Genomic DNA, 25,816 nt, shown 5'->3' with positions numbered 1-25,816 from the left:
CAAGATTTGTACAGGGAAGATTTTTGACGCATCTCAAACAAAAAACGTCACACTTCTGTGGAGGCCGGTAGAATATATGACATTAATTGGCTCTTGGAAATTCATGCTAAATTCAAGTTATCAGTAGGCCTACAGTCTAATGCAATCCATGATCGCAATATCGTAAACTAACATTCAGATTTTTTTTTGGTGTGCTGGATTGTTTTGTCCACCTTTATTTACATATTTTAGGTAGACAAAATTATGTAAATATCTTTCTATTTTATGCAAACCTACTGAGATCAAGAGTGCACAGCCCCCAAGTGCAACCCTTATTTTAAGTCTATGGTGCAACCTGACCCAAAACGTCTGTTATTTCCCCCCACATTTTCTACATTCATTTTACTGCTAAAAAATTGTTTTGAAAATCTTATCTTTGTCTAAACCTTTGCCTAAATTAATTTTCAAAGCCTTTGTGTTTCTGGCCTAAAACTGTCTCAATTTAATGATTTTAACTCTAACTTCTAACGTTTAACTTTAATGATTTTAAAAATATCAACGGGCTTTAAAAATGCTTAATCATGTAAAACTTTTAAACCCTCTAATTTCCTAACATCTAGGCCATGGCCTCTGTGTCCTTGATGGTAGGTAGCTAAGTCCCTCATATATTGAACACTGCCATACAAAAAAATTGCAGAGCTGTTGTAGTGGGTTGGATAAGACTGTGCGGGTGTACAGTGTACACTGTAAACATAGCACAAAAAAAGACACACACAGCATTATTCAGTAAAAATGTTTACTGGCACATTATAGTTGCAAATGTTATAAGCTACCATATTGTAGCAGGTATCACCCATTACATTGTAAAGTCTTGCAAAGGGGGGCTGAAACTGTCTACCAGGACAATGTCCTCCCCTTAAAGATTGCTTTTTTTTTTTCATTGCCCTCTGAGCCTCAACTAACAGCAAAAAGCAGACAAAATCTTGTTACACCAGCATCAGGTGTGACATTCGTGACTGTTAATCACATTCAAATATACAGAGAAGCAAGGTAACCATAGTAAAGCTGCAAATCAAATACTACAAAGCTGCAGGCCTCCCCCTCTACGAATGCTGCATTCACCATCAAGCTCTTTTTTGGTATTTACACAATAGTGAGGAGGCACTTATTGTGCCTGTGTATGCCTACAGGAGAGGTCAGGGGTATTAACTTGCATGTTCAGCTGTGAAGCATTGCTTAAAGCGTGGCCAGCAGCGAGGTTCAGAGTATGGCTTCACAACCAATATTAAAAAAGTTCAGCAGCACCCCCATATGGCCATGATAGCAATGAAGGCAAATCCACAGTAGAGTCCATCAGTGCAGTGGTTCTGATATCCAATCCTGCCGTTTCCAAAGCAGGACACTAGGCTAGAGTATGATGGCTGTGCCTGAGCCAGTGAGAAGATGTGCTGGAGTTGTGAACTGTAAATCAAAGCCATTTGATCACATTATCATCTGCAGGAACTGGGGCCACCTGGTGCCCCAACATTAGTCAAAAACTTGCTGCTTTTCTGTGTCCTCATCACCACTTTCACTCAAACATCACGCTCTGTCACTCACACAAACTTAATAAAAACAAATTAATATGTGACATGAGGGTTATCCCAGAGAATGCTGATAGTTTTTTAAACATTGCTGTAGAATAAGTGCTCTGCAAAGAATGGTAGAAAACTACCAATTTCATTATTCACACCCCTGCAGTCAACTTTGAAGCATTGTCTGTAAAATATATATTTAGAGTACAGCTTTAAAATGTGTTCTGCATTGGGATTATTTTCACTCTAGTTTAAAAAAGAATGATCAAACTGATGTGAATTTCCCTTGATATTACTTTCCTTTTATATGCTCAATTATGCAATCTATAGACTGTGTATTCAGTTCAGCCTAAGGGATGTGATAATGCAAACCAAAAATGAACTGCCCATTTAAAATCATCGTTATAGCTTAACAAGCATTCCTCCCATGGAAACCCGTGAAATGAAGAACGTAATAAAAATGAAAGCTTTTTAGAAACTTTTAATATATATTTTTTTATATAATGTATACTTAAACAAGACAATGTGTCTTCCAGAATTTGAGAAATAGATCGACAAAAAAAGGAAAAAAATGAACAAAACAATGACAAACAAAAAGATCTTGATGTTTCTTTAGTGAAGCTCAAAGAGCAACCAACATCTCTTCCAGCAATATGGAATATAAAATGCTTGCGTCAATATTAGCACTCGTGTGTGTGTTCTCGTGTGCCATCATGACTCAATGAATGCAGATTTTCAACTTAATACAGCTGATATTTTGATTAGTTCGCCCTGTCTGCAGGCTGAAGGTTGGTCGACCAGCTCATTCAGCATTTATTTGGATTGTAAACCTGCAGACTGTTGCTCCAGACATACAACTACGCAGATTTAAGTGCTGTAACACATCATTAAAGAAAACAAAAAAAAGGTTCTAAACATCAACGTGGAATCATTTGAAGTGTTAAACGTCCACCAAGTCAGTCAATTTTTGGCCTCTTCATAAAGACGTAACAACGATTGAACTCAATTATTATTTTTTTAAATAGGGGAACAATAAAAAAAAAAATAATATCTTTAAAACTTACACAGATATTACAAATAGAAAATAAACAAAAGATTTGTGCCTAACTCTCCAGCTAGGGAGAGAGAATTACTGGATGGAGGACAGCGGATGGCTGTGTGCGTCTACATTGGTCTCTAGATAGGTTGGGGAACAACTGTGCTGAAGCGTCTAGTCTATATTCTCCTCTTTCCTTCTATTCTTACTCTCTTAAACACACAGCGACTGGCCTTAATGAAAACTCGCTGTTACACCTTCAACCAGCAGCTAGACGTAGCTTACCATTCGGTAAGTCAGTTTGGACACAGCGACATGGACTCTAGGAGCCTGACTGCTGCATCACTTTGAGTTAAATTAATGCAGCTTTTAAAGCAAAAGGTTAGCCATGCAAGAGATCCCAGTTTCTATTCCTGACTGAGACAATTTAGCGCCAAGCCGGTCACATCAATCATAAATTACATGCTTGTTCCCTTTAAAAAAAGGCCATTGAGTATGTCGTGTAGTGTCCTCTCATCGATATTCCAGCAATTGTTCAGAGTTTCAAAACATGCATGAAAACAAAAGACACAAATGGATGGCTGAGAATCAAAATGGTTGTTCATCCAACCTCCTGCACTCATATGCACACACGCATACATTCACACACGCATACATTCACACATCCACTCGTCCATTCGCTTATACACACATGCAGTGCAAACACAGAAATGGCAACCCTCCTCCCCTCCCCCTCTTCCCTATTTCCCCCTACTGTAGGAACAGTCCCACACTTGATTTGTAACAGCAAGTTCCAGAAAGAGCACTTGTTAAAAAAAAAAAAAAAAAGAAATCACAAAAAATGCAGAAATATGGCTTTACATTTAAAACCGTAACAATCGATGAAATAAAAAAAATTGTCTTTTTCCCCAAATCTTTTCCATTTTCCTAATTTTGATTTTTTTTTTTTTTTTATTCTATCAAGTACATTTGTGTGTGTGTGTGTGTGTGTGTGTGTGTGTGTGTGTGTGTGTGTGTATATATATATGCAGTCTATGCATGGGTTGGTATCTGTGTGTGTGTGTAGCATGGGTACAGCTGGTAAAGAGGTGGTACTTGCTGGCATAACCTGGTTTTCAAAGTGTCAAGGCTTTGATGTGGTACCCCAGTGTAGTGCAGCAGAGGTCCTGCAGGGAAGCCTAAAGCCAACCCTGAGAGGACACACAGAGACAAAGCTGCCAGTCTATCCACATAAACCTGCTGAGGTCAGTCATTCACGGCCTGTGTGTTCATTTCATACTCGATGATCCCTGTCTTGTCTGAATAGCCAGGATATGAGTGTGTGTAGGTGTCTGTGTGTGTACGTGCGTTAAAGACTGAATGAAAATGTGTCTTGTGCCAGTTTGTGTTTGTGTCGTTCCCCAGCAGTGCAAGTGTGTATGTGGGATTGTGATCGTGTGTTAGCCTGCCTGCTTGTTCAAGAGTCTGAGTGATCATTCCCGTATGCTGGCAGAGTAGGAGAACTGAGGGAAGTGCCTGCGCTGATCTGAATCCTCGACATCTAAACTGTCATCTAGAGTATACATAAAGGGAGAGAGAAAAAATACATCCACCAGTTCAAAACAAGACATAAATGCGTACAAAAACATGTATAAATCCGAACTTAAAGCACAAACGGCAGATATACTTACACTTGTCAGGGGGAGTTATGGTTATGGTTTGTGCTGTGAACTCATCATCGAAGTAACGCGTGTCCGTCTCTGATGTTACCTGGGGCTTGAAGGGTGGAATAAGCTGAGGAGACAAAAGATAGTCATTTTTCATTCTGAACATCTTATTTTAAATGTCATGTCATTTGTTTGTTTTTCTCACCAGAACCTCACCTTTTTTTCAAGAACATCCTGCCAGTTGATAGATGTGAAGAACTTGTGGCTCATCACTTCTTTGGCATCGTCTGGACCGCCACCAAGCCTGTAAACACAACAAAAACACCATCACCACCCACTCACCAGCTACCTTTTCTTTGCACAGATAATTGTGCAAACACTGTCACACATACACAAGTACAACAAGCACTTATGTTGTGTTGTTCCCTTTTGACTTGTATTTACCAATTTCAAACAAGACAAATGTATTCCTCATTTCCTTACTACTTACAGGTGCATGTGTTAGTAAGACAGGCAGTGCTCAATGTGCTAATATTAGCAGTTCTTCGACTATTCCCAGAAACACTGGGGCTCGACCAAAACAACAATCAATTATGTCCTTGTTTATGGCCATTACCCTGTGACAAAACTAATCAAGAAGGAACAAAGGCTTAATAATGTGGTTACTTATTTTATAGCTGAATATGTGGTGCCCCCGAGCAAAATGGAAGATTCAGAAAACTAATCAAGTGCTACAGACATGGTGCAAAACCCAGGAAGAAAATGTTTTTCTGGAGCGGTACTGCTGCATCTTCAGGAACCAGTTATTCAGCTGAACAGCCTTGTTTTCACGTCGAAACCGTACATAAAGTGTTTTTCATCTGAAATTGTGTTTACTATTGAAAACATTGTACCACTCACAATTTCAGAGTTTTTGGATGTTGCTGTGCATGCAATAAAAAAAAATATTTCAGAGAACATTTCAAAGCAAGCTTATAAATAAAACTAGAAGGGCACTCGACCTCCACCAAAGCATGCCCTATCTGACAATGTTAATGCGGTGTGACGCCACATGAATTTCAGCACAAACGCCCTATCTTGCAATGTTAACAAAAGTGAAAAATAATTTGTGTATCTGCCCCATTATTGGGATCCGCTCCAAAATGTAATGGGTTCTTCCTTGGCCCATGCTACACCCTTCCACCAAGATTCATTAAAATTCGGGCCAGTAGTTTTTCCATAACCCTGCTGACAGCCAAACACGCCAACAAAGAAACAAAGAGACAAACCAAACCGGAAACAAATACTCCTTGGTGGGGGTAACAAAATCAGTTGGAGATTATTTAATATGTAGTGCAGCGTGACTGATCAGTATAGCTGACATTAGTTTATTACAGATATATCAGCATTTGCAGTACAGAAATGCCAAAGTGTCACGATTTTTTTGTTTTTTTAACTCTCAAATATCAATATCGACTTTGAAACGCTGCTTGATACAGTGAAATGCTTTTTCATTTCTTTTACTTGGCTGCGGCAAAACAGTGTGTACTGAATGTTTACAAAAAACTGAACTATCAAATATGTTGAATTTCAAGCTTTTATCAAACAGTTCAGTTTGGTTAAATGTCTCAAAATCGTTGGCCAACTTTCAACTAATGATATAATTAGTGATACTTGCCATAAACAAGAGACACCATTGTTACATTATCTAGTTCATATTTCTAAACCAATTATCAGCACAAATTACTACAAATTATTCTTCACGTATTTACTAAATTAGTGCTTAATTATCAAGGCGTATGGTGGAAAAACATACATCAGCTGCAGATCACAAACCTTTGTTTGGGATCCTTTTTGAGCAGGCCGGCCAGCAGGGCCTTGGCTTCCGGAGCCAGGTTCTTGGGGAAGCGGATCTCCTCCATGAGGATAAGCTCAAAGAGGCGCTCGTGGTCCTGGTTGTAGAAGGGCAACCGACCACACATCATCTCATACATGACCACGCCCAGTCCCCACCAGTCCACCGCTCGTCCGTAGTCATTGTCTTCTAGCACCTGGCAGGGTAGTGATGAAAAGAGTTCGGAGAGAAAGGAAAACAACAGGAACATCAACGCAGGAGGGATAGTTGCCCTTCTTTTCCCAATTGCAGATACATTTCTGCTATAGGACATTGCATTTTTAAAGAAAACTTTAGAGAGCAAACGTTCCCATCCCAGAACCTGTTGATTGTCCGTGTTCTATAGGTCAAGGCGGTAGCGAATGGTAGCCCAAGCACCAACAGTGCATTTGACAACCAGCTCTACCAGCTGAACTACTGCCCTTACTAGTTTCACATAATGTCCCCCAGTGAAATTAACGAAGTTGCTCCAAAACGTTAAGAGATGAATCTACCAACTTATGAAAACTAGTTTCCATCATGTGCTCATCCCGCCCGGTGGCATAAGCACTTATTTACATAATCTATGTCACAAAACATATCGATGTCAGAGTCTAAAGCCATTGTGTTGTGAGTTACCTCTGGTGCCAGGTACTCCGGAGTTCCACAGAAGGTTTTCATAGTGGCACCGTCTGTGATCCCCTCTTTACACAGCCCAAAGTCTGTTATCTTTATGTGGCCGTCCTTGTCTAACATGAGGTTCTCCAGCTGTGCAGGGAAATATTCAAATTAGACTCAAATTAGTTCACAGCTATTTTAGATCTAGATTGTATGACAATCTAAGGTTATAGCATATTCAAGAACACCCCTCCATCTTATTTACAATAAATTAACACTATACTGTCAGAGCAAGCAGATGCCTTACCTTTAAATCTCTGTAAACTACATTGCGTGAGTGTAGGTACTCCAGTGCTGACACTATTTCTGCACCATAGAATCTAGCTCTGTCTTCTGTGAACACTCTGTCCCGCGATAAGTGAAAGAAGAGCTGAAAAGGAGGAAAAACGTTTACACAGGAATGAGAGACAGAACAATTCCTCATGCTCCTTAAAGTTACTATATGTAACTTTTAAATGTTTCTGAAACTGTAATTTTCCATCTGATGATCATAAATGACCTGTAACAGCAAACGAGACTAACCGTGAAAAGAACGCTATTTTTATATAGTTTTTATTAGTACCTTTGTTTGGGTCCGATTTTTCCCGCAAAGTCACAAATAGGATTTATGGCAGGTAGACGGCACTACAGAGCACACATTCTGAAGGGTCACAGATTTCAATGTACCACAAAGCCTGTTATTGTATCCAGCCAGGTGAAAGGTAGCAGGACATTTTTTTTATATAGGCCTAATTGTATTTTCATTTTATTTTAGAAGTTATCTGTTGTAGTTATGGCTGACCCTGGGGCAGGGCCATCACAGAAAAGAAGGAAAGGGCGAAACGCGAGTCGATCTCGGTCAGGCTTTCAACAGATGGAGACAATTACCGGATTGTAAATGATTAAAAAACATCCCCGAATTAGCCCTCAGGTATGTAATATGTCTATTTCATTCATAAAATAACTTTACAATGCACGATGTGGTTGTATGCCAGTAGCCTAGACTAAATTACGTCCCCCTTCCATTTAGCGCGGATGTTTCATTCCTTTTAGTCCGTGTTTGTGTTGACCTAATATTTTCTTTTCCCTTGTCCCCCTGTACCTGTGTAGAGTGCCTTGGGTTTCATGAAATGCACTATATAAGTTATTATTAGGTATCCAAAGGATTTACACAAAGATATGCAGATCAATTCAGATCACTTATGGACCAGTTCACAATCAGCAGATGGATTTAATAGTAATTTAGCTTTTGAAATCATGAGACCGCAGTCTTGGTCCGGTTGTTTGATCGATTGACATCTTTCACACCCAAATGAACCGCACTAACTGGGCAAATGCATCTGGGTCCATTTTTTTATCTGAACCAAACAGGTTAGGAGTGAGAGCACCCTTAAATACACCCTTAATACGTCATCTTCAAAAAGGTCATACATGGGTATATTAACACATCAGACACAGTAGGCCATATCAATACGAGAAAAACTTACTTCTCCTCCATTTGCATACTCCATCACAAAGCATAGCCGGTCATGCGTTTGAAATGCATATTTTAGTGTCTGTAGAGAAGGAAAACAAATATTAGTGTCTGTAATTTACTGATTAAATGGTCCCTTAATTTTAGAAGACACAAACAGAGGAAACTATACGGGCACTGGTAACTCACCGTTAGAAAGGGATGCCGCGTATTTTGGAGAACTCTGCTTTCTGTAACTGTGTGTGCCACTTCATCCTAGAGGAATACACACAATACACACATGCGGTACATGCAATGATAGCAAGATCACATACTAATAGATAGCAATTTTGTTCAAAAAAAATTTTATGGTAAATACAAGTCAATTTTTACTGTGATGTAATTAGCACTAACTTTAGCAATGATGACTTCTTTGCGGAGGATTTTCATGGCGTAGTACATCCCTGTGGCCTTCTCCTTCACCAGGATCACTTTACCAAATGTCCCCTTTCCCAGCAGCTTCAGATAGTCAAAGTCACTCATGGTCTGTAGGAAAAATGGTCATGCCATGACAAAGGTGCATCTGTGAGTTTTTGATGGGATATAAAAATGTCACACACGTCTCTCGTGTATGTGAGACATGACATGCTACAATAGTTATAAATTTTCTCCTCAAATTACAGAACTAAGCCTTTAAATTAACACTTGTGAAACAGCAGCGAGGAAGTGGAACATGGACACACTGGACACACTGGACACAAAAAAATACATTTGCAGGCCTCTAGTGACAGGTATGTAGAAAAGGTAGGCACTGATCACTATTTGAATAATATTACATACAATGTAAAGCAGGGAAATTATATAAATAAGCATAAGTACAAGAAAACTGTCCCCAAAAATAATCAAACTACTATAAAGAACCACACACTTCTACTTGATCAGTAAATGTAAAAAGTATGAAGAAATGCAGTACATATAGCTGTTAAGGTGGATTTATGGTTGTACGTAGGCTCTACGCAGAGTCTACGCCATAGCCTACGTAAGTGGCCTACACCGTTGTGAGGATTTATACTTGAGGGCTGGTGTGTTTGCGTCGATCTAGCGTATCTCTTTAAGAGAATAGCAGAGCCGGTATGTGTGTATGCGTGGGGAGTGTGTGTTAAGCTAAGCCGATAATTGGCCGCCGGACAGTCTGGCGAGGTCAGTGACTCGAGTCTGTTCGGTGTGTTCCGTACCGTCGTCCGTCCGAGGGGCCATCGGCCTTCATTTTGGCCGATTTGACATGTTGAATCGGAAGGCGGGCACTGCTGGCAGTCGGACTCAAATGAACAATCTGATTGGTAGAGTGCTAACCCGGAAACGAGGAGCGGGATGAGCGTGACTGGAGTCTCTCAAAATCTGACGAAAATCTTTTAAACTGACCTTTGTCGATCTGAAATGAAGACAGATTCAGCAACTGCATGGCCTATTTCTCGCTTAAAATTTTTTTTCAGAAACACGTTTCGGTGAACTGTTTTAGTACAATATGAGATCGTATTCTGAACAAGCCGCCATGACAGTCTGTCTTTGAATTTCCGGAGAAACCAGACCCACGTGACGTGTTCGTCCAATCAGCTGCCGGTTTTCATTTTTGGGCGACAATACAGATTAGCGCCGCCTGCTGTTATGGAGACGTATTACGTCTCGTCTCTTCGGTGTGTTCTGAGGCACTTTTTTGACCAACTCGGGGAGACTGATCAGTCCAACTGCCTTTTCTGCTGTCTGGTTGGTGTGTCACTACCTTTAGAAACAGTGAGACAGTGGCAGGATTAGCTTTGGAGAGAGTACCGACTCCGGCAGTGATGACGGAGAAACAAAGTGTCTCCCCTGTGCTTTCTGACCACAGTGGGAAAGCTGTAGCAGGAAAGGTTAACCCTCTCCTTGATTTCATGTTGTTTACAGAGAAGGAGAACCCGGAAATGAGTAGGGGGAAATGCGACGCAACCAATCCCAGCCAAGCAGACCAATCACAGTTGCTGCAGTCTGTGTCGCCGAGACGTGTAGTTACATTTCTGGGGAGGTGCATGTCAGAGAGAAGACACACCAGCCCGATAATCGGCCGTCGGACCGTCTGGCGAGGTCGGTGACTCACCCGGAAATGGGGAGCGGATGAGCCGCTCAAAATCTGACGAAAATCTTTTAAACTGACCTTTGTCAATCTGAAATGAAGACAGATTCAGAAACTGCATGGCCTATTTCTCGCTTAAAATGTTTTCAGAAACACATTTTGGTGAACTATTTTAGTACAATATGAGATCGTATTCTGAACAAGCCGCCATGACAGTCTGTCTGTGAATTTCCGGAGAAAAAAGAACCACGTGACGCGTTCGTCCAATCAGCTGCCGGTTTTCATTTTCTGAGAAATAATCAGACGGTTAATGGAAACAATACAGAGCAGTGCTGCCTGCTGCTATGGAAACGTATTACGTTTCGCGTACGCGCAGAGCGTACACTCAAGTCGGCGTCGCCTCAGTGTGTTCTGAGGCATTTTTTGGACCTCGGGACCCAACTGATCAGTCCAACTGCCTTTTCTGCCGACGGTCGGCCCGTCTGGTTGGTGTGTCAGGGCCCTCAGGCTACGGGCATAGAATCTCAGTATGTATAAAGCTTGATTTATGATTCTAGGTATCTGTGCATGCCTACATACATACCTACGACGTAGATTCAACGTAGAACCATAAATCAAGCTTTATACATACTGCATCTCGACATACTTCTTACGCTGCATGACGAAGTCAGCAGTAAATAGACAAACTACGTCTGTAAAACCAGAGCCATTAAAAATCACTTTTAGTGAATCAGCACTAGACAAAATATACACGCAAATGTTGCCCTCCACTCACTTAAAGGTTGCTTCACCAAAAAAGCTTTGAGAAAGAGGCTTAAAGTTTAAACAACTTGCTCAATAAAGATGAGCTTAGCTGAACAAACACAGCAAACACTCAGCTGCCAGGCACTGCTTGTGCAAATACTGACCACTTTTGTGCGGGATTTGGACACAGCAATCTCCATCTCCTCTGTGCCACTGCTGTCACTTGGTGAGCCAAATTTAATCTCCATGGGCTCCTCATCCTGCTGCTGACTCTTCAGGCTATTTGCCACTGCCTGGATCGATCGCATCCATTCCTCCCTGACCCAGAAGAAAACAAACATTACCTTTATTAAATCTAGCCAAAGCCATGTCTACATTACTCTGAATCTATTCTATAAACATTCAAATTTGCAGAAGTTTTGCCTTAAGGCACAAATTGTAGTTAACAGAGACATGTCATTTGTAAACTCTTTCTATTCAGACAGATGGTTTGGATGTTTTGCCAAAAATATATCTTAAAGGAAATACAGTAGTCTAGCAAATTCAATTTAGAAGGTAGAGGATAATCTGGGGGGCTGCTGGGATTTGGTACTTGGCAGAGCCCATGTAAACAAAACTCAATGACGATTGCTTAGGTTAGGGGTGCATAATCAGGTCTAATCTGGCACTGAATTCTATTTCAAGCATGAGGGTCTTTCGTACTCTTGCAAACTAAAATGAATTGCATTGCCTGTAGTGAACAATCAAAACCTCTGTGTTTAATTTTGTAAAAATGTTGCACCTTTTGTCTTTCTGTCCTTACTATATGTGTTGAGTTTATCTCATGTAAAACACGTTTTCAAAACACATTTTTCCCCTCAAGACACTGTCATTTCCATTCTAATCTACAATAGAGACAGAAGGCTAGGACTCTGAGACTATGTCCACACTAAGCTGACTACATTTCTTTCCTTTTTATTTATTTGGGCCTTCTATTTGCACTAAGACAGCGTTTTACATGGCCACAAAATCCTTTCCAAAGTTGACACTTCTGAATTCAACACGTAGAGGTGTTATTGTTGACCTGTATCTATGTTTATGCTGTGCTGAATCACAACATACACGATTTGACTGAGGTTTCAGAGAAAGGCCCTGCAAAAAGAACGGTTTGCCTTGGTTAACATTTACTTTTATAAGCATTGATCAATGGACTTTTTAAACATATTCAGTTGTCTGACAAAATAAAAATTAATATATATATATATATATCTCTAAGTGAGAACAACTGCATAGGGAGTTTGGCTATCCTGAAACACCATACTGTATTGACGGCGAGCAAGAGGCAACAAAACAGAGCTTTACTGGGCTCATCAGTCTGTCTGTTCAGCTCCTAACCAGATTTGTTGTTTAGTTTGAGGAGGAAGAAATCTCTATTTAGCTTGTTGTTCTGGTATTTAAGTGTAGACATACTTTTTTTCCGCATGTAAATTGAATGTTCAGATGTACTGGTCGCACACTACAGGTGGCACTCTCACATTGTGTTTTCTACCAAAATGACAGTAAACACAACTAAAAATAAAACCCTTGGAATGAATGTGTCTTACCTCTCCTCATTGCTGTCTACATGGAAGGTACGCTCAATAACGGAGGTCCATTGCAGGCAACGGATGACAAACGTATTGGGCCTTGGTCGCTCTGTTTTCATCAGCTGGCATTCTATAAAGCAGAGACATGTTATCAGCCAACACTGGAGAACTGAAGGCACTAACAACAAAACATAAAAACCCTTCTCGGATGTTATCCTGACTCTTGGAAATGTGCCAGCCAGAAGGGAAAACTGACCTGCGACAGAGAAGTTGTTGAGTGGTGGGAGGCTGTGGTCACTGGACACCTCAGGCTTCTCTTTGTATCCGATGAAGGAGCCGTCGCTCTTTAAGATGAAGTAACGAGGCCTCCATGTTTTAATGTATTCACCTAAAAAACAGACGTGAAGATTTTTGATCCAACTGACTTTTAATGTTTGACTATGCTCATGTGCTTCGACTTTAACATGGCGCCTCCGTGTCATTACAATGGGAATCCATTGTAAGTGACTGAACTACGCACACATCTGTTCTCCATAAATGAGCAAACTATAAACCTGACAGATACCTTACCTTACCTACAGGGAGGGGGTATTTAATACTTAAAACATAGATGGACTATCACTTTTAGGTAGACTCAGATGATGGCCGGTGAACAAAAGGGGCCCCCTTACCTCTCTTATGGAGCCATCCTTCTCTCACAACACTGACTTCATTCATGCTGGGGCAGAGGACTGTCTGGGTTGGGAGGGGGCTGCAGACAAGCTGGTGGAAATTGTGCAAACTGTTCCTATTGGTCAAGTGTCTGACAGTGGCTCAGATGAAAAACAACTATATCATGTAATACCTGGAGGAAAAGAACAGAAAGAAATGCTGTTAATGCAGAATGAACAATGAGTTACAAACTGTCCATAAAACACAAAACCAATGCTAATTGTAGCCTGGTGTTGCTTTAACATGTAACTACAATTCACAAAGACCATCAATGTTCATTCATATGAGAAGGACTATAAACCACCTGTATCAGAAAAAAATAAAACATCACACAAAAATAACAGAATGTAAAGTGGATAGTTACGAGTGCACTGTTGTAAAAACTATTTGCTATGTACAATTCATGTCCTCACTTTGAATAAAACCAGCCTTGGGTAATATTTTTAACAAATAAAAATATATGTGAAATAAGGGTTACTTCCTTTAGGCCCTGAGACAAAAAGTTTCTCAGAAAAGGAAATTTTCTGTGTATTGCTCTTGATGCCTATCTGAGTGTTGTTACCACAGCACTGTGCTTGAATAAATTCCTCACCTTTCTCAGGCATTCTGTTGCCTTGAAACACAACTCCACAACAAAGAAAACTGCTGAAATCTGCACGTCTGCTCACCACCTCATATCTGATTATCTGACACTTATGACAGAGACATCCAAAATGGAACTAGCATAATGACTATCATGACCACAAGCTAGATTATTAAAACTCCAGACACCGCCATCATCGCATGCAACTCTCCCTGGTAGATATGGTAGATATTGTTACTCTGCTGTTGCCAAGTAGAAATAACGTATAGAACATTCCAATGATCTAACAATTGGCAAAATGGCTGCAAATCTCTGTATTGTCAAATGTAATAGCCTCCCACAGCTCTTGCTGAATGTTTGTGGAGAGGCCTTGGTAAACCAGGGTCAGCCCTGAATCAACAGCTTATGTCAGATAATAGGTTTACCAGAATTTCACAGTATTTCAGTGAAAGTGATGGGGTTGAATATTACAGTGCATACAGTCACCAGAACACAATGACTGTTTGAACTGCTTTGTTTACAAAGATAAAAAACAAACAGATAAGGCTGTCTGCAACTTCAGACTCTATGGCCATCAGAGGTGCATCCACGGCTTTATACATAACTTTACACCTACTAATTTGAATGGTTAGAGTAATACTGGCTGCTCTTTGAGATAACAAATATGAAGCACACCAACTTCTCACTGTACCTCCTGTTTTTATTTTTATTTTAGTCTTTTTATTGCTTGTTCTTTACTGTGTTTTGTGTTTAATTTTTAACAATTTTACTCTTGTAAAGCATTTTGTGACTTTGTTCTGTAAACGGTGCTATATTAAATACACGTAGTATTATTACAACCTTGTACTTACACCACTTAAATGTCCAATGGTCTTGGCATCTAACGTAACAATAATATCTAGCGTTAGTCAAGCGTTAAGGTACTTGGTTTACATGTAGCTAGGACCACTTGGGGATATAATAAAGAGCAACCCAGTTAGATTAGTACAGTTAATAAATGTCTGAAAAACACTGCCTAGCGTAAACATTAACGTAACGTTAACACATCCTCATCCTTTCAGCGTAACGTTAGCTAACTGAGGCAAAGTCAACAAACGTGAGTGTTACCTTCCAAAGACAGGCACATCGTTGGCTTTTCTATCGTAACGTTAGCTTAACAGTAAACACGTTGCTAAAACACTTCAACTAGCTATAGCTAATGGGCAGTTTGGCCAAGTGGCGCGACAAACAGCAGTTAGGACACTGATCATGACGACCAAACAAGGCAGCTAGCCAAAAGCTAACAGCTAGTTAGCATGTCAGTTAGCCACTTGCGCTACTTCTCACAACCCCGGCTTTCCTTACCTCGACTTAAGCTACAAAATATTCCCAGCTGGTCGGTTCTTGAAGAGGCTCGGAGGTACGCTGCACAAAGATCCCACCCGTTATCAACTGAAGCGTGTGTGTATTGAACTCTGTCAATGATCACACAGCTTACGGAGTGCTTGCCGAGCTTGTTTTCTTCTCTCACAACAACAACAGCAGCGGCGGCGGCGTGCTTGGTCTGTTGCTGCTGCAGTGGTTCACAGAAGCGTATGTGAGCCAGCGAGAGAATAAAGTCTACTGAGCTCCAACTTGATGGATAGTTATGTCGAATACGAGTACTAATAATGTCCAAATCCAGGACAGATAAAGCCGCTTCCTTAAGGGTTAAATGTGGTTAGTCGCCTTCTAGCGTGGAAGCCCCTCCGTCCCAGCCAGACAGTAAGTTACAGCAGCCCAGCAGACGCACACAAAAGGAAGTGACGTACGAGGCCAGAGAGGGTCCACTGCACCTGAACAGAAAGTACATCAAGTACTATATTGTAACCTTAACTCTTTTTTTTTTAAAACAAGTTTACAGTTCAGGACAGAGAAAAGCAGGCTACAGATTTAAAATATTTACACTAAACCTTAACCTCACCCCAATTGCACAACTGGTGTACATATTGTGGAGAGATAGGCAGTGTAAAGACTTTAAAAGTAATGCAAAATGTCCCGGAATGTGTTTTTTTTACCCAGTGTTCCCACCTCGTCTTTAAACCAAACGTTTCTTTTAATCTACTCAGTTTAAGTAAAAAACACACATTTTCTTTATATGTGAACATTGTCAAAAGACCAAAGAAAACCAACTACTGCTACAGCATTGTGTGTAAAGTGGAGGCATTAAAGAACAGAGAGGCAATGTTATAAATGTAACAAATGTTTATTATTCAGATATAATTTCCAAAAATGCTCCTTTGTGATATAATCCTCAAAAACAATTGCTTTCTGTCAAAGAGCTTTATTTTGTTGTCTTTGTTGCTTTCTCTGCAGGTAGCGAGCACGAGCATCGCTGACAGTGGTTTCGTTGTTTCGCTTCTCCAGCTTCTTCATGACATCCTCAGTAGAAACCTCTGAAAAAGAACAAAGTTATCATTTGGTTTGTTATACATGACTTCATTCACTCTGTAAAACAATTAACATTGTCATGCCCAAGTGCCTTTTAATGCACCCTGTGTGTCGCTTATTTTCGATCATTTCATTTATTGTCATAGCAGGGACCATTAAGCTGTACAACATCACAATTTCAATATATATATATATATATATATATATATATATATATATATATATATATATATATATATATATATATATATATAATCATTTCGCAAACCTGGTTGTCTTTTGGCAGCTTCCCTGGTCTCCCATTTGATCATCTCCTCATCAGTCACTTCTTCTCTCGCCACACCGCTCAGCTCATAGACATCCACCTCATGGAGTTTAGGTAATAAGTCCTTCACCCACTCGTATCGAATAGGACACACAGTCCTGATATACACCCGTGAGGTCACCAGCACATCGTGGAAAATGACCCAGTTCAGCTCATCCTCCTGGTCAAACAGCTTAGAGCAACAAGGGATTATGATCAAAGGAGAAATCAGAGAAGTATGAAAGCTTTGGTTCCAAACGAAATTGTGTCCTCTATGAAAACTGTTTTATTATTCAAGATTTTTTTTTTTTTTAAATGCATTTACCGATGATGATGGATGAAAGTGAACCATGGATCCATGGCCATCCATTGTGCAAAACACCTTTCCAACGGACCTATGCGGGGGAAAAAGAAAAAAATGACTCTACAATTATTCACAACCAGCAATAATTGACATTAATATGAGATACAGTAATAAAGGAATCCCAAAACTAGAGTTGAATATGGACCATTTTAAATTAACCCTGGGGATACCTTCTGGCAACGTTGGTGAAGTATCCTGTACACAGGCATCGTCTGAAGAGTTCACTCTTATTGCCATCAAAGGTGTCCACAGGGAAATCTTTCTTCTGAAAGGAAAGAGGGTCACACTCACATTAATGATCATAGCAGTGTGTTGGCAAACAAAACAATAAATTAATAAATGACAGAGTTGAACATCTGAGCCCAGTGATCTGCAAGAGGTCCATTACAATTATTCAAGTACAACGTTAGTGTGGGGAGCAAGCATGGTCTGTAACAGCCAATACTAAATAGGCAGCATGGTGCATTACAGTTAGATGTAATATTTACAGCAATATGAAGCATTTAACAGGGCATGGACACACAACACGCTTGACTTGGTGATGTAAACTGCTGTACCTGTTGGAGGCGGAGGAGGATCTCTCGCAACTGAGTCTCCACACTAAAGGCTGACTTCAGCGCCCTCCAGTGGATCCAATTATCCTTACACCAGGCTGAGGGTCTGTCACTGCAGGATGCAGGACAAAGGCTCACTTAATACTATATATCATCATGCAGTATAAAATCCTGAATACATGGCAAGTGATAGACTAACACTGACATTTATTTGCACACACACAAATAAAAATAATATTGATGCATCTTGTAGCATTAATCAGTAAAGTTCTTTACCTGGATTTACATGACTGAAACACACTGAGGAGAGTGGCAAAGTCATTCATACTGCCGCTCTTGGCAGCCAGCGCTCTGTGCTTTTTATCTGCCTCTTTCTGCTTCTCAGGGTGGCCTACAGGCAGGAAGAGAGCTCTTTACACTACAGTTCTCGGTATGTATCATTTCCTGACACATTCAATAAATAACTAAACCAGCATGTCGGTTACACAGACTGAACGTTTAGCTTGTGGTTGTATGTGTGTGCTGGTATTGATGTTGATAATGACAATCTGTTGTTGTTTATATGTTGATCTTGTCATTTTTTTTAATTTTTACATTTATAGTCAATTTTACTTGTATTGGGCTAAAGCTATATGTACTATTATAATCCTTTTGTCTTTTTAGGTGTGACATTGTACGATCTGTCCAGGGACAGCAGATGTAAAATAGCCTTTTGGCTAATTCTGGCACATTTTACATTTTCATATGTATTATTAGTGTGCATTGTCCCTGTTAAATAAACCTGAAATAAATAAATAAAACAAAAATAAATGTCAGTAAATAATACAAAACTTCCTTGGCTCTATATTTATGTGACATGCTACTAAACAATTCCCTTAATAATATAAACCAATTTTTATTAATAACAAAAGAAGTTTTTTTTTTTTAATTTATTTTTTTAAGCTCTATGTTTTTCTCCCTCATAGTTTTTAATTGAACAGATGCTTTTTGTTCTCCTTTACAGCTACATTGCTGACCTGGCCTGATGAAAATGTTCTCTACAGACAGCATGGCGGCCACAGGGAGCAGTAGGTCCTCACAGCCGAGCGAAGCGGCTTTGAGCACGGCCCTGGTAAGGCCTGGGTGCAGGGGGAACTCCACCATCAGCTCCCCCAGCTTGGTCACTCTACCTCTCCTACAGCCAACACACCAGACAGATTAAGAGCTCATGAAGTTTCACAAAGAATTACTTAAAGCCACTACTGCTTGGAAGTCCACAGATCAACAGGTATGACCACTTACCTATCGATGGCATCATATTGGTAGAGCTGTTTTAATGCCTCGAGAATAAACCGTTCCTCTGGACAGTCTAGATAAGGGAACCTTAAAAAAACACAACTCAGAAGGTAAAGACAACATACAACATTATTTAACCTCCTTTGCAGAAAATAAACAAACTCAAAATGGGCATCAGTGTACCTAATGACATCATGAACGCCCAGGCACTTGAGTGTGAGTATCACCGCAGTCAGACTTGTCCTCTGGATTTCCGGAACTGTATATTCAGGCATGCTCTTCTCCCAGAATTCCTTGGTGTAGATTCGAAAGCACTTCCCGGCTGAGGTTCTTCCAGCTCGGCCTGCTCTCTGCTGAGCCTCGCTCCTAATCACACACACACAAAAAAAAAAAAAATCCAGTTAAAATCTTTGTTGGCATGCTTTTTACATGGCATGGGTGTTAGCAGGAAAATCACGTTAACAAACCTATTTGCAGGTTTCAAATGACATGTTAATTATTTAAGTTAATTAATTATTATATTAAGAACTCACTTTGAAATAGGCACCACCTCCAAGATATCCATGCCCACCCTTGAGTTGTGGTTGAGTTGCTTCACAAACCCGCTGTCTATGATGTACCTTTATGGGAGAAGAATTGGATATGTTTTGTGTGAAATATTTGAATGTCAATAACAGACAAGTCATTGTTGTATATCTGATAAATGCAGCCTAGTGGTCAGCCAATAACCACAGGCCTCACTCACTTTATGCCATTGATGGTGAGAGATGTTGCTGCAATGTTTGTGGCCACTACACACTTCCTTATTCCTGAAGGTGGAGGCTGAAAGATCTGCCTCTGTTGATCTAGGATGAGACCATAAATGATAAATGTTTTTGTTTTAACTTTTGCAGTATCCTCACAAAGGAAGATATTGACTTAATCTGGAAAAAAAAACAATTTGTATCTTCTTAACAATGAATAAGATTTAACAGCTGTTGTATGTATTTACCAGTGGGCATGGATCCATAAAGAGGCAAAATAAGAAGGCCCTCCACTGTTTGGTCCTGCACATCGTAGCGGTAATCAATAGACTCAGCTTTTTCATATAACAAGTCACAGGCCCGCTCAATCTCTGACTGACCTGTCAAATATGGAGGATTAATGTGACTGATTTTGTCATTAACGATATACTATAAGCTTCTTAATTATAGTCTCGCCTTGCCAGACCTTCCTCCACTGCGCTGCAAAGGAGGGTCTGGCTAGTCCACACAGAATCAGAATCAGCTTTATTGGCCAGGTTTGCATAAACAAACAAGGAATTTGACTCTGGTTAATCTTTGCTCTCAAAGTACAACACTCACTTAACATAAGAATAAAAACAGAAAGGACAGTAAGTAAGAAATATAAGAAAACACTGTTAAGAATGCATTATAACAATACAATACACAGCATTCCGGGATGGGAGAAAAACATGCTCTGGTTTACTGGCATTTCTTTAAACCAATCACAATCGTCACGGGCGGTGGGAAGGAACTTATTTTGGTGGAACGTGTACGTTCAAAAGTTGTTTTTATCGTGCAAAAGAAAACTCAAATTGGACAGATAGTCTAGCAAGCTGTCACGATTTACCCTGCAGAGATCTGAGGTGCAGTCAACCATAGTCCTCATAAATCGACCTGAGTTTAAAATTCCAACACAAAGAAAGCGGAAGGTAATGGACATCAGCGAAAAGACATGCATCCGGCGTAATTTCCTGCGGATACAGAGTATTAATTATGACTTACCTGTCAAAAAAACAAGAATATCCCCAGCCATTTCACTGGTATGCACATCAAGGGCCACTTTGACAACCTAAGGAGCAAAAGATGAAGGGCAACAATAAGCATCAAGCTATAAACACATATACCCTATATACACCTGAATCAAAGCTAAAATTCAGTACCTCTTTTGCATAACCAGTGCTCTCTATGTCTTTAGGTCCTACAGCAAAACCAAATGTGCAGGTGACAGGAAAAGCCCTCCCTGGAATAGCAAAGATGGGACAGCCGCCGAGAAAAGCTGAAAGTTTGTCAGTTTCCAAGGTGGCGGACATCACCACCACCTTCAAAGGGATGGATCGGCCCTTGGGGGTCTTAGCAGGGTTGGAGAACATTTTCTTCAGTAAACCCAAGAGAATATCCTGCAACAAATAAACACTTACTCAAAGTGTGCATTGAAAGATTGACAGAAATAAGTCAATTTTGTATGCTGACAATCTGTGTGCATCTTACTACTATAGCGCAGAAATTATAAATGTTAATGATATTAGGTCAATGTCATATTGACTCACTGTGTTAAGGCTGCGTTCGTGGACTTCATCCAAGACTACAACACTGTACTGAGAAAGTACAGGATCTGCCAGGATCTCTCTGAGCAAACAGCCGTCTGTCATGTACTTCACCACGGTGCTCTGGCTCAAACACAGTCACATCTTTATGTTAAACATTTACAATAAATGTGCTGTATTTTGTACAGGGGATGAATCCTCTTTGCCTCTCACCGGTGATGTGCAGTCATCAAAGCGTACTTGGTAGCCAACCTCTCTACCCAGATTGCACTGCATCTCCTGGGCTACCCTCTGGGCCACTGTGATGGCAGCCACCCGGCGGGGCTGGGTGATGCCAATTTTGCCATCTTTACAAAGACCTACACAAAAATAAAAAGTAGTGTCTCATATTAGAATCCAGTGGTGACATTTATCCGAACTATCCTAATTCACATAGGCCGGGGCAGCTGATGGTTTAACCAACAAAATCGCATGAAATTGTATATAAATATGTTAGAGCATAAACGCTCGTCTCCGTGTAGTTCTGATCTATGCAGTTTGTGTTTAGCATTACCGTTAACTTCATATTAAAAGGGGCAGGACAACAAAATGACAGCTTACCTGCTTGATGCAGGTACTTTGGAAGTTGTGTGGTTTTCCCGCTGCCAGTCTCGCCGGTAACAACCAGGAAAGTGCTGTCTTTGACAGCCTGAATCAGTTTGGCTTTGTGCTGATAGATCGGCAGGTGTTCGGACTCATTTTCTTTTGAGTCCAATCTCGTTGATTTGGACATAACTGAGTAACGTTAGCTTTACCAGCAGAGAACAGTATGAGAAACTGAATAGACGAAACAAATAGCGACGTTAATCATGCGGAACACGGTTAAGTCGGTGTTTTTTTTTCCCCACAGACGGGATTAAACATTACAATTAGAGACTTCATTCATGTTTCTCTCTGTCGTTTCAAACACGACACGCCATGGATGTATTCTAAGAAGAATACGAGCGACACGCTCACTCAATAACTTCCGCAAACTAACCCATTCAATTTTTCTATTGGTCGAACGGCGGGCACATGACCGAAGCTCTTCCACCACAATAAAAGTCTGGCTGGACTTTTTTTAAACAAGCTTTATTTACACAGAAGAAGTTGATTTGTTCATGTGTAGGCTATACCAGAGTGATAGAGAAAGACATGGCTCTGGGCTATACATAAACAAGTATTTATTCTAATGAACAAATCATTTATCATTGGTGGATGTAAAAAAGTTACTCAAATTAATTACATGTCTTTTGAGGTCTTCACTTTCAGCCCACCAACCATAGGGTGTATGGAAAATGCCAGAAATGAAATCAGCATCCTCTAAAACCACACATATTGTAGACATTGGCCATACAGTGCAAATTATGTGGTCAAAAATGGACGGTTAAGCTAATAATGCTAATTATGCAAATTGTTCAACCTATGCAAATTAGCATCCAGCAGTTTATGTATACCGGGGACCCATACTTCACATTTCTGCACTAAAACTTTGGTGTACTCAACATTTCCGGGTTCACCTAGTTGGCTACTAGACTAGTAGCCTACATACATTTTTTCACAACCACCCAAAATAAACAAGTGCCAGCTAACGTCCCAGTCCCACTACCAAAAGACACCTGGTAACATCTGAAAAAGGACTAGATTTATTTTCATTACAAATCATTGACAGTTATTGACGGAACCTTTCTCAGTTGTGCTTCCAAATATAACTTGGTTATTTAGAGTAGATAAAGAGGTCCACCAGAGATTACACTGTAAAGAATGCTCTGTCCTGGCGTGCTTCGTCTTAATTTACGCCTTCCTGAAAGACATGGAAAAACAGAGACAATCGTTCACAGTTACATGTAAGCAAGTGAATAAATCAATAACCCAAGATTCATTAGACTTAAAGGTCCTATGACATGCTGCTTTTTGGATGCTTTTATATAGGCCTTAGTGGTTCCCACTGTATCTGATGTCTCTTTCCCGAAATTCAGCCTTGGTGCAGAATTACAGCCACTAGAGCCAGTCCCACAATGAGCTTTTCATGCCATGGGACCTTTAAAAGGATCAATAGGCTGCAGCTTAACTTACTATTGCTGCAGGACTGTAAGCAAGCTGGTCCTTTACAAATCTCTATATCACAGTGGAAATATACCTGTAAGAGAACATCCAATTGTAAAACAAATCACCAAGGCCAAAATATACCAGAGAGATTCATAAAACATTCTTTTTTTGTTTTGTTTTTACTTTGTCTTACATACCAGGTTTTCATTTGTTGGGGGCTTCACAAATGAGAACAGCTTGACCACAAACCATTTATGAAGAGTTGGGTATTTCAGCTCCTTACTGGGGACAACTGGCAGCACAACAGTTCTGTGCCTATCACCACTGAAAGGACATCTGGATTTGATACAAAGAGGAGTTTTGGTTGATCAAAGTATAGGCCAAGATGTTTACATGTAAATTACTTTTTGGATAATAAAACCATGGTAAAATGTCTGGTAATTTCATGTGAATCCACCCTTTAACAAGCAGGTTCCATCTTTGTGGGTCATGTGGGTTTTTAGTCGGTGTCGCCCAGCAGTCTTCCAGCAGCAGCACCAAATCCTTGTTCTCATGTTTGAGAACAAACACCTCCACATACACAGGCTGGCCAAGCTCAGTTACTGGTGGAGGATCTCGAGAGGAATAGAATGACTTGTAATTGGAGTCTGTGGATAAAAGATAAAAAAAAAAAAAAAAAGCCTCACTATGATCCAAGTTTAAAACTGCCCTTTTAAAGTAAATGTGATTGATTAATTTTTCATGTATTAACATATTTTGATGGCATTTTCTATGGCTTCTAATACATGTTGAATAAAAACACACACACACACACACACAGTTAGAATGAGTTTCATGAACAATAAAAGTAAAAAATAGGAATAAAAAGCAAAAACATGACTAACTTGACCTTTGGCAAACCTCATTTCAGTCCTCAGTATTCCCTCGCTCTTCAGTGTTGACATGTACTCAGATTTTTCTCCCTGAACCTCGATGCCCAGTTGAGTAATTTGTGCTAGCGCAAAGCTACAATGCACAGTACAACTAAAAAAAGAAAACGTAAATGAGTGTCCATTACCTTCAAAAAGCAGGAGAAGTGGAACATTTTCATTTCTTACTGGAAAGGAGTGTCACGAAATATAGAGCCTTTCCGCATATGTTGTTTCACCTCAATGTTGACCCAGTAAGTTATACTCCCATCTGCTATCTGTAACACATAACCAAACTTGTTATAGTTAGTCACAAAAATAATGTATCAAGACTGTGGATGTGAATGTGATATATTTACATTTACCACAGACTGAGTGCCACAATCAGTAAATGGAAAGCTGAAAGTGATGGCATCTTTGGATCGTTTTTTGGGTTTACAGTTGTGGCTTTGGCTGGAAGGGATCCAGACTGCATCCAGGTTCAGAGGTGGAACTGTGGCATTCTGAGGGATGGTAATGTTGAACCCATCCTTGTTGCAGAAAAGAATTCTAGATATCAGTGGATCATCATTTCTGTTCACCTCTGTAACAAAACAAACACTAAGAATTATTAATAAACTACGTACATACTGTCATGACATTTATCTGTGCTCGTCTAATTGCTACCTTTCATTTTTCTTTCACAGATGAGAGGTATTGACTTGACAATTTCAACTCTTCCCCTGTCTGCAAGTGCCATGATGACAACAGTCAGATTTGTCGTGTATTTCTATTAAACAAGGGTAAGATTAGAATATGAAAAACTTATTGTAAAAATTTCCATTAGAAATGCTATATAAAAAAAAAATATATATATATATTATTTTTATATATATTATTTTTATATATATATATATATATATATATATATATATATATATATATATATATATATATATATATAAAATTCAGCTTACTTGTCTTCTCACAAAACATCCTTGGGAAGCAACTGTTAGGAAAATAAAGGTGTCATTTCCTCCAAGAAAGTAGTGGCACTGTTTTGCTATAGCGATAGCTTGGTAATATCCGCTGTGATCATCTGTGTGTAATTTTGGGCACAAACAAGAGCATAGTAAACACTTCAAAGCTATGTGTCATCAGCGATCATCATCATTTATTTTTAGTGTCTGACTTACCTTGAACATAAATGGTGAAAGGAAGACCAGCAAATTGCACCTTTGATATGTAAACAGACATGAACCCATCGTGGCAAATCGATGTATCATTATTCATAGTGTTAGAAACTGCTGCTTCAAATAGTTTTGAAGCAGCATGGGCTTGACATTTGAAAAGAAGCAGTGCTAACAAAACAAATGTCACCAAAATGCAGTGTGTGCTGTGGATCATCATCTTTGGATACGGAGGACTCTGACAAACAGAGCAGCTGCTTCTCATTTGGCTTAATTGGCACAACTCTCAGGAGAGTAAAAGCAACTCTCTGTTGCCTCACAGCACGAGGGTACTGTGTTTAAGTCAGTTTCTGGGGCCTTTCACCCTGTATCCTCCCACAGTTAGACATGCAGGTGAACCCGAGACTCTAAACTGTCTGTAGATGTGAATGTTGCGAATGTTTGGTTAATGGAAACCCACAAAAGGCTTTCATTTTGTCTGCAAGTCAAACTGAAAGTATAAAGCAATATGGTCAAAAAAGTAAAGTTTTGCTTCTCACATGCATTCACAG

General features: G+C 39.9%; 3 protein-coding genes across 5 annotated transcripts; all 3 read right to left on the bottom strand.

The window, feature by feature from the left end:
* Window positions 1-761: 761 nt before the first annotated feature.
* akt2 (v-akt murine thymoma viral oncogene homolog 2) lies at window positions 762-15,676 on the bottom strand. Of its 3 annotated transcripts, XM_031294899.2 has the most exons (15): window positions 15,252-15,676; window positions 13,285-13,457; window positions 12,870-13,001; window positions 12,632-12,743; window positions 11,213-11,366; window positions 8,612-8,743; window positions 8,408-8,473; window positions 8,232-8,300; window positions 7,013-7,135; window positions 6,727-6,855; window positions 6,051-6,265; window positions 4,452-4,539; window positions 4,260-4,362; window positions 4,038-4,141; window positions 762-1,440 (listed from the first exon to the last, which is right to left on the bottom strand). In XM_031294899.2, exons 2-14 carry the CDS (start codon window positions 13,328-13,330, stop codon window positions 4,062-4,064), a joined length of 1,449 nt encoding a protein of 482 aa, XP_031150759.1. In that variant the 5' UTR covers window positions 13,331-13,457; window positions 15,252-15,676; the 3' UTR covers window positions 762-1,440; window positions 4,038-4,061. The 3 variants fall into 3 exon arrangements, with proteins under 3 accessions (XP_031150759.1, XP_031150758.1, XP_035857262.1); XM_031294898.2 differs by lacking the exon at window positions 762-1,440 and having other exon boundaries at window positions 3,645-4,141; XM_036001369.1 differs by lacking the exons at window positions 762-1,440; window positions 15,252-15,676 and adding an exon at window positions 15,015-15,036 and having other exon boundaries at window positions 3,645-4,141.
* Window positions 15,677-16,115: 439 nt separating this feature from the next.
* On the bottom strand, window positions 16,116-22,112 carry dhx40 (DEAH (Asp-Glu-Ala-His) box polypeptide 40). Its single transcript, XM_031294890.2, has 17 exons — window positions 21,722-22,112; window positions 21,335-21,480; window positions 21,125-21,244; window positions 20,738-20,974; window positions 20,580-20,646; window positions 19,805-19,936; window positions 19,559-19,658; window positions 19,347-19,433; window positions 18,997-19,179; window positions 18,820-18,900; window positions 18,555-18,712; window positions 17,815-17,929; window positions 17,542-17,650; window positions 17,155-17,249; window positions 16,946-17,015; window positions 16,585-16,813; window positions 16,116-16,321 (listed from the first exon to the last, which is right to left on the bottom strand). The coding sequence occupies exons 1-17, from the start codon at window positions 21,891-21,893 to the stop codon at window positions 16,200-16,202; spliced, it is 2,223 nt and encodes a 740-aa protein (XP_031150750.1). The 5' UTR covers window positions 21,894-22,112; the 3' UTR covers window positions 16,116-16,199.
* A 660-nt stretch (window positions 22,113-22,772) lies between these two features.
* On the bottom strand, window positions 22,773-25,625 carry LOC116046531 (zona pellucida sperm-binding protein 4-like). The gene is made up of 10 exons (XM_036001370.1): window positions 25,272-25,625; window positions 25,053-25,174; window positions 24,763-24,865; window positions 24,462-24,679; window positions 24,286-24,374; window positions 24,078-24,211; window positions 23,593-23,835; window positions 23,386-23,480; window positions 23,216-23,279; window positions 22,773-22,943 (listed from the first exon to the last, which is right to left on the bottom strand). Exons 1-10 carry the CDS (start codon window positions 25,528-25,530, stop codon window positions 22,861-22,863), a joined length of 1,410 nt encoding a protein of 469 aa, XP_035857263.1. The 5' UTR covers window positions 25,531-25,625; the 3' UTR covers window positions 22,773-22,860.
* Window positions 25,626-25,816: the final 191 nt, after the last annotated feature.

This window comes from Sander lucioperca, chromosome 5, assembly GCF_008315115.2.
Source record: "Sander lucioperca isolate FBNREF2018 chromosome 5, SLUC_FBN_1.2, whole genome shotgun sequence".
In the NCBI taxonomy this organism is placed as follows: domain Eukaryota; kingdom Metazoa; phylum Chordata; class Actinopteri; order Perciformes; family Percidae; genus Sander; species Sander lucioperca.
This window is presented reverse-complemented; position numbering and strand designations above follow the sequence as displayed.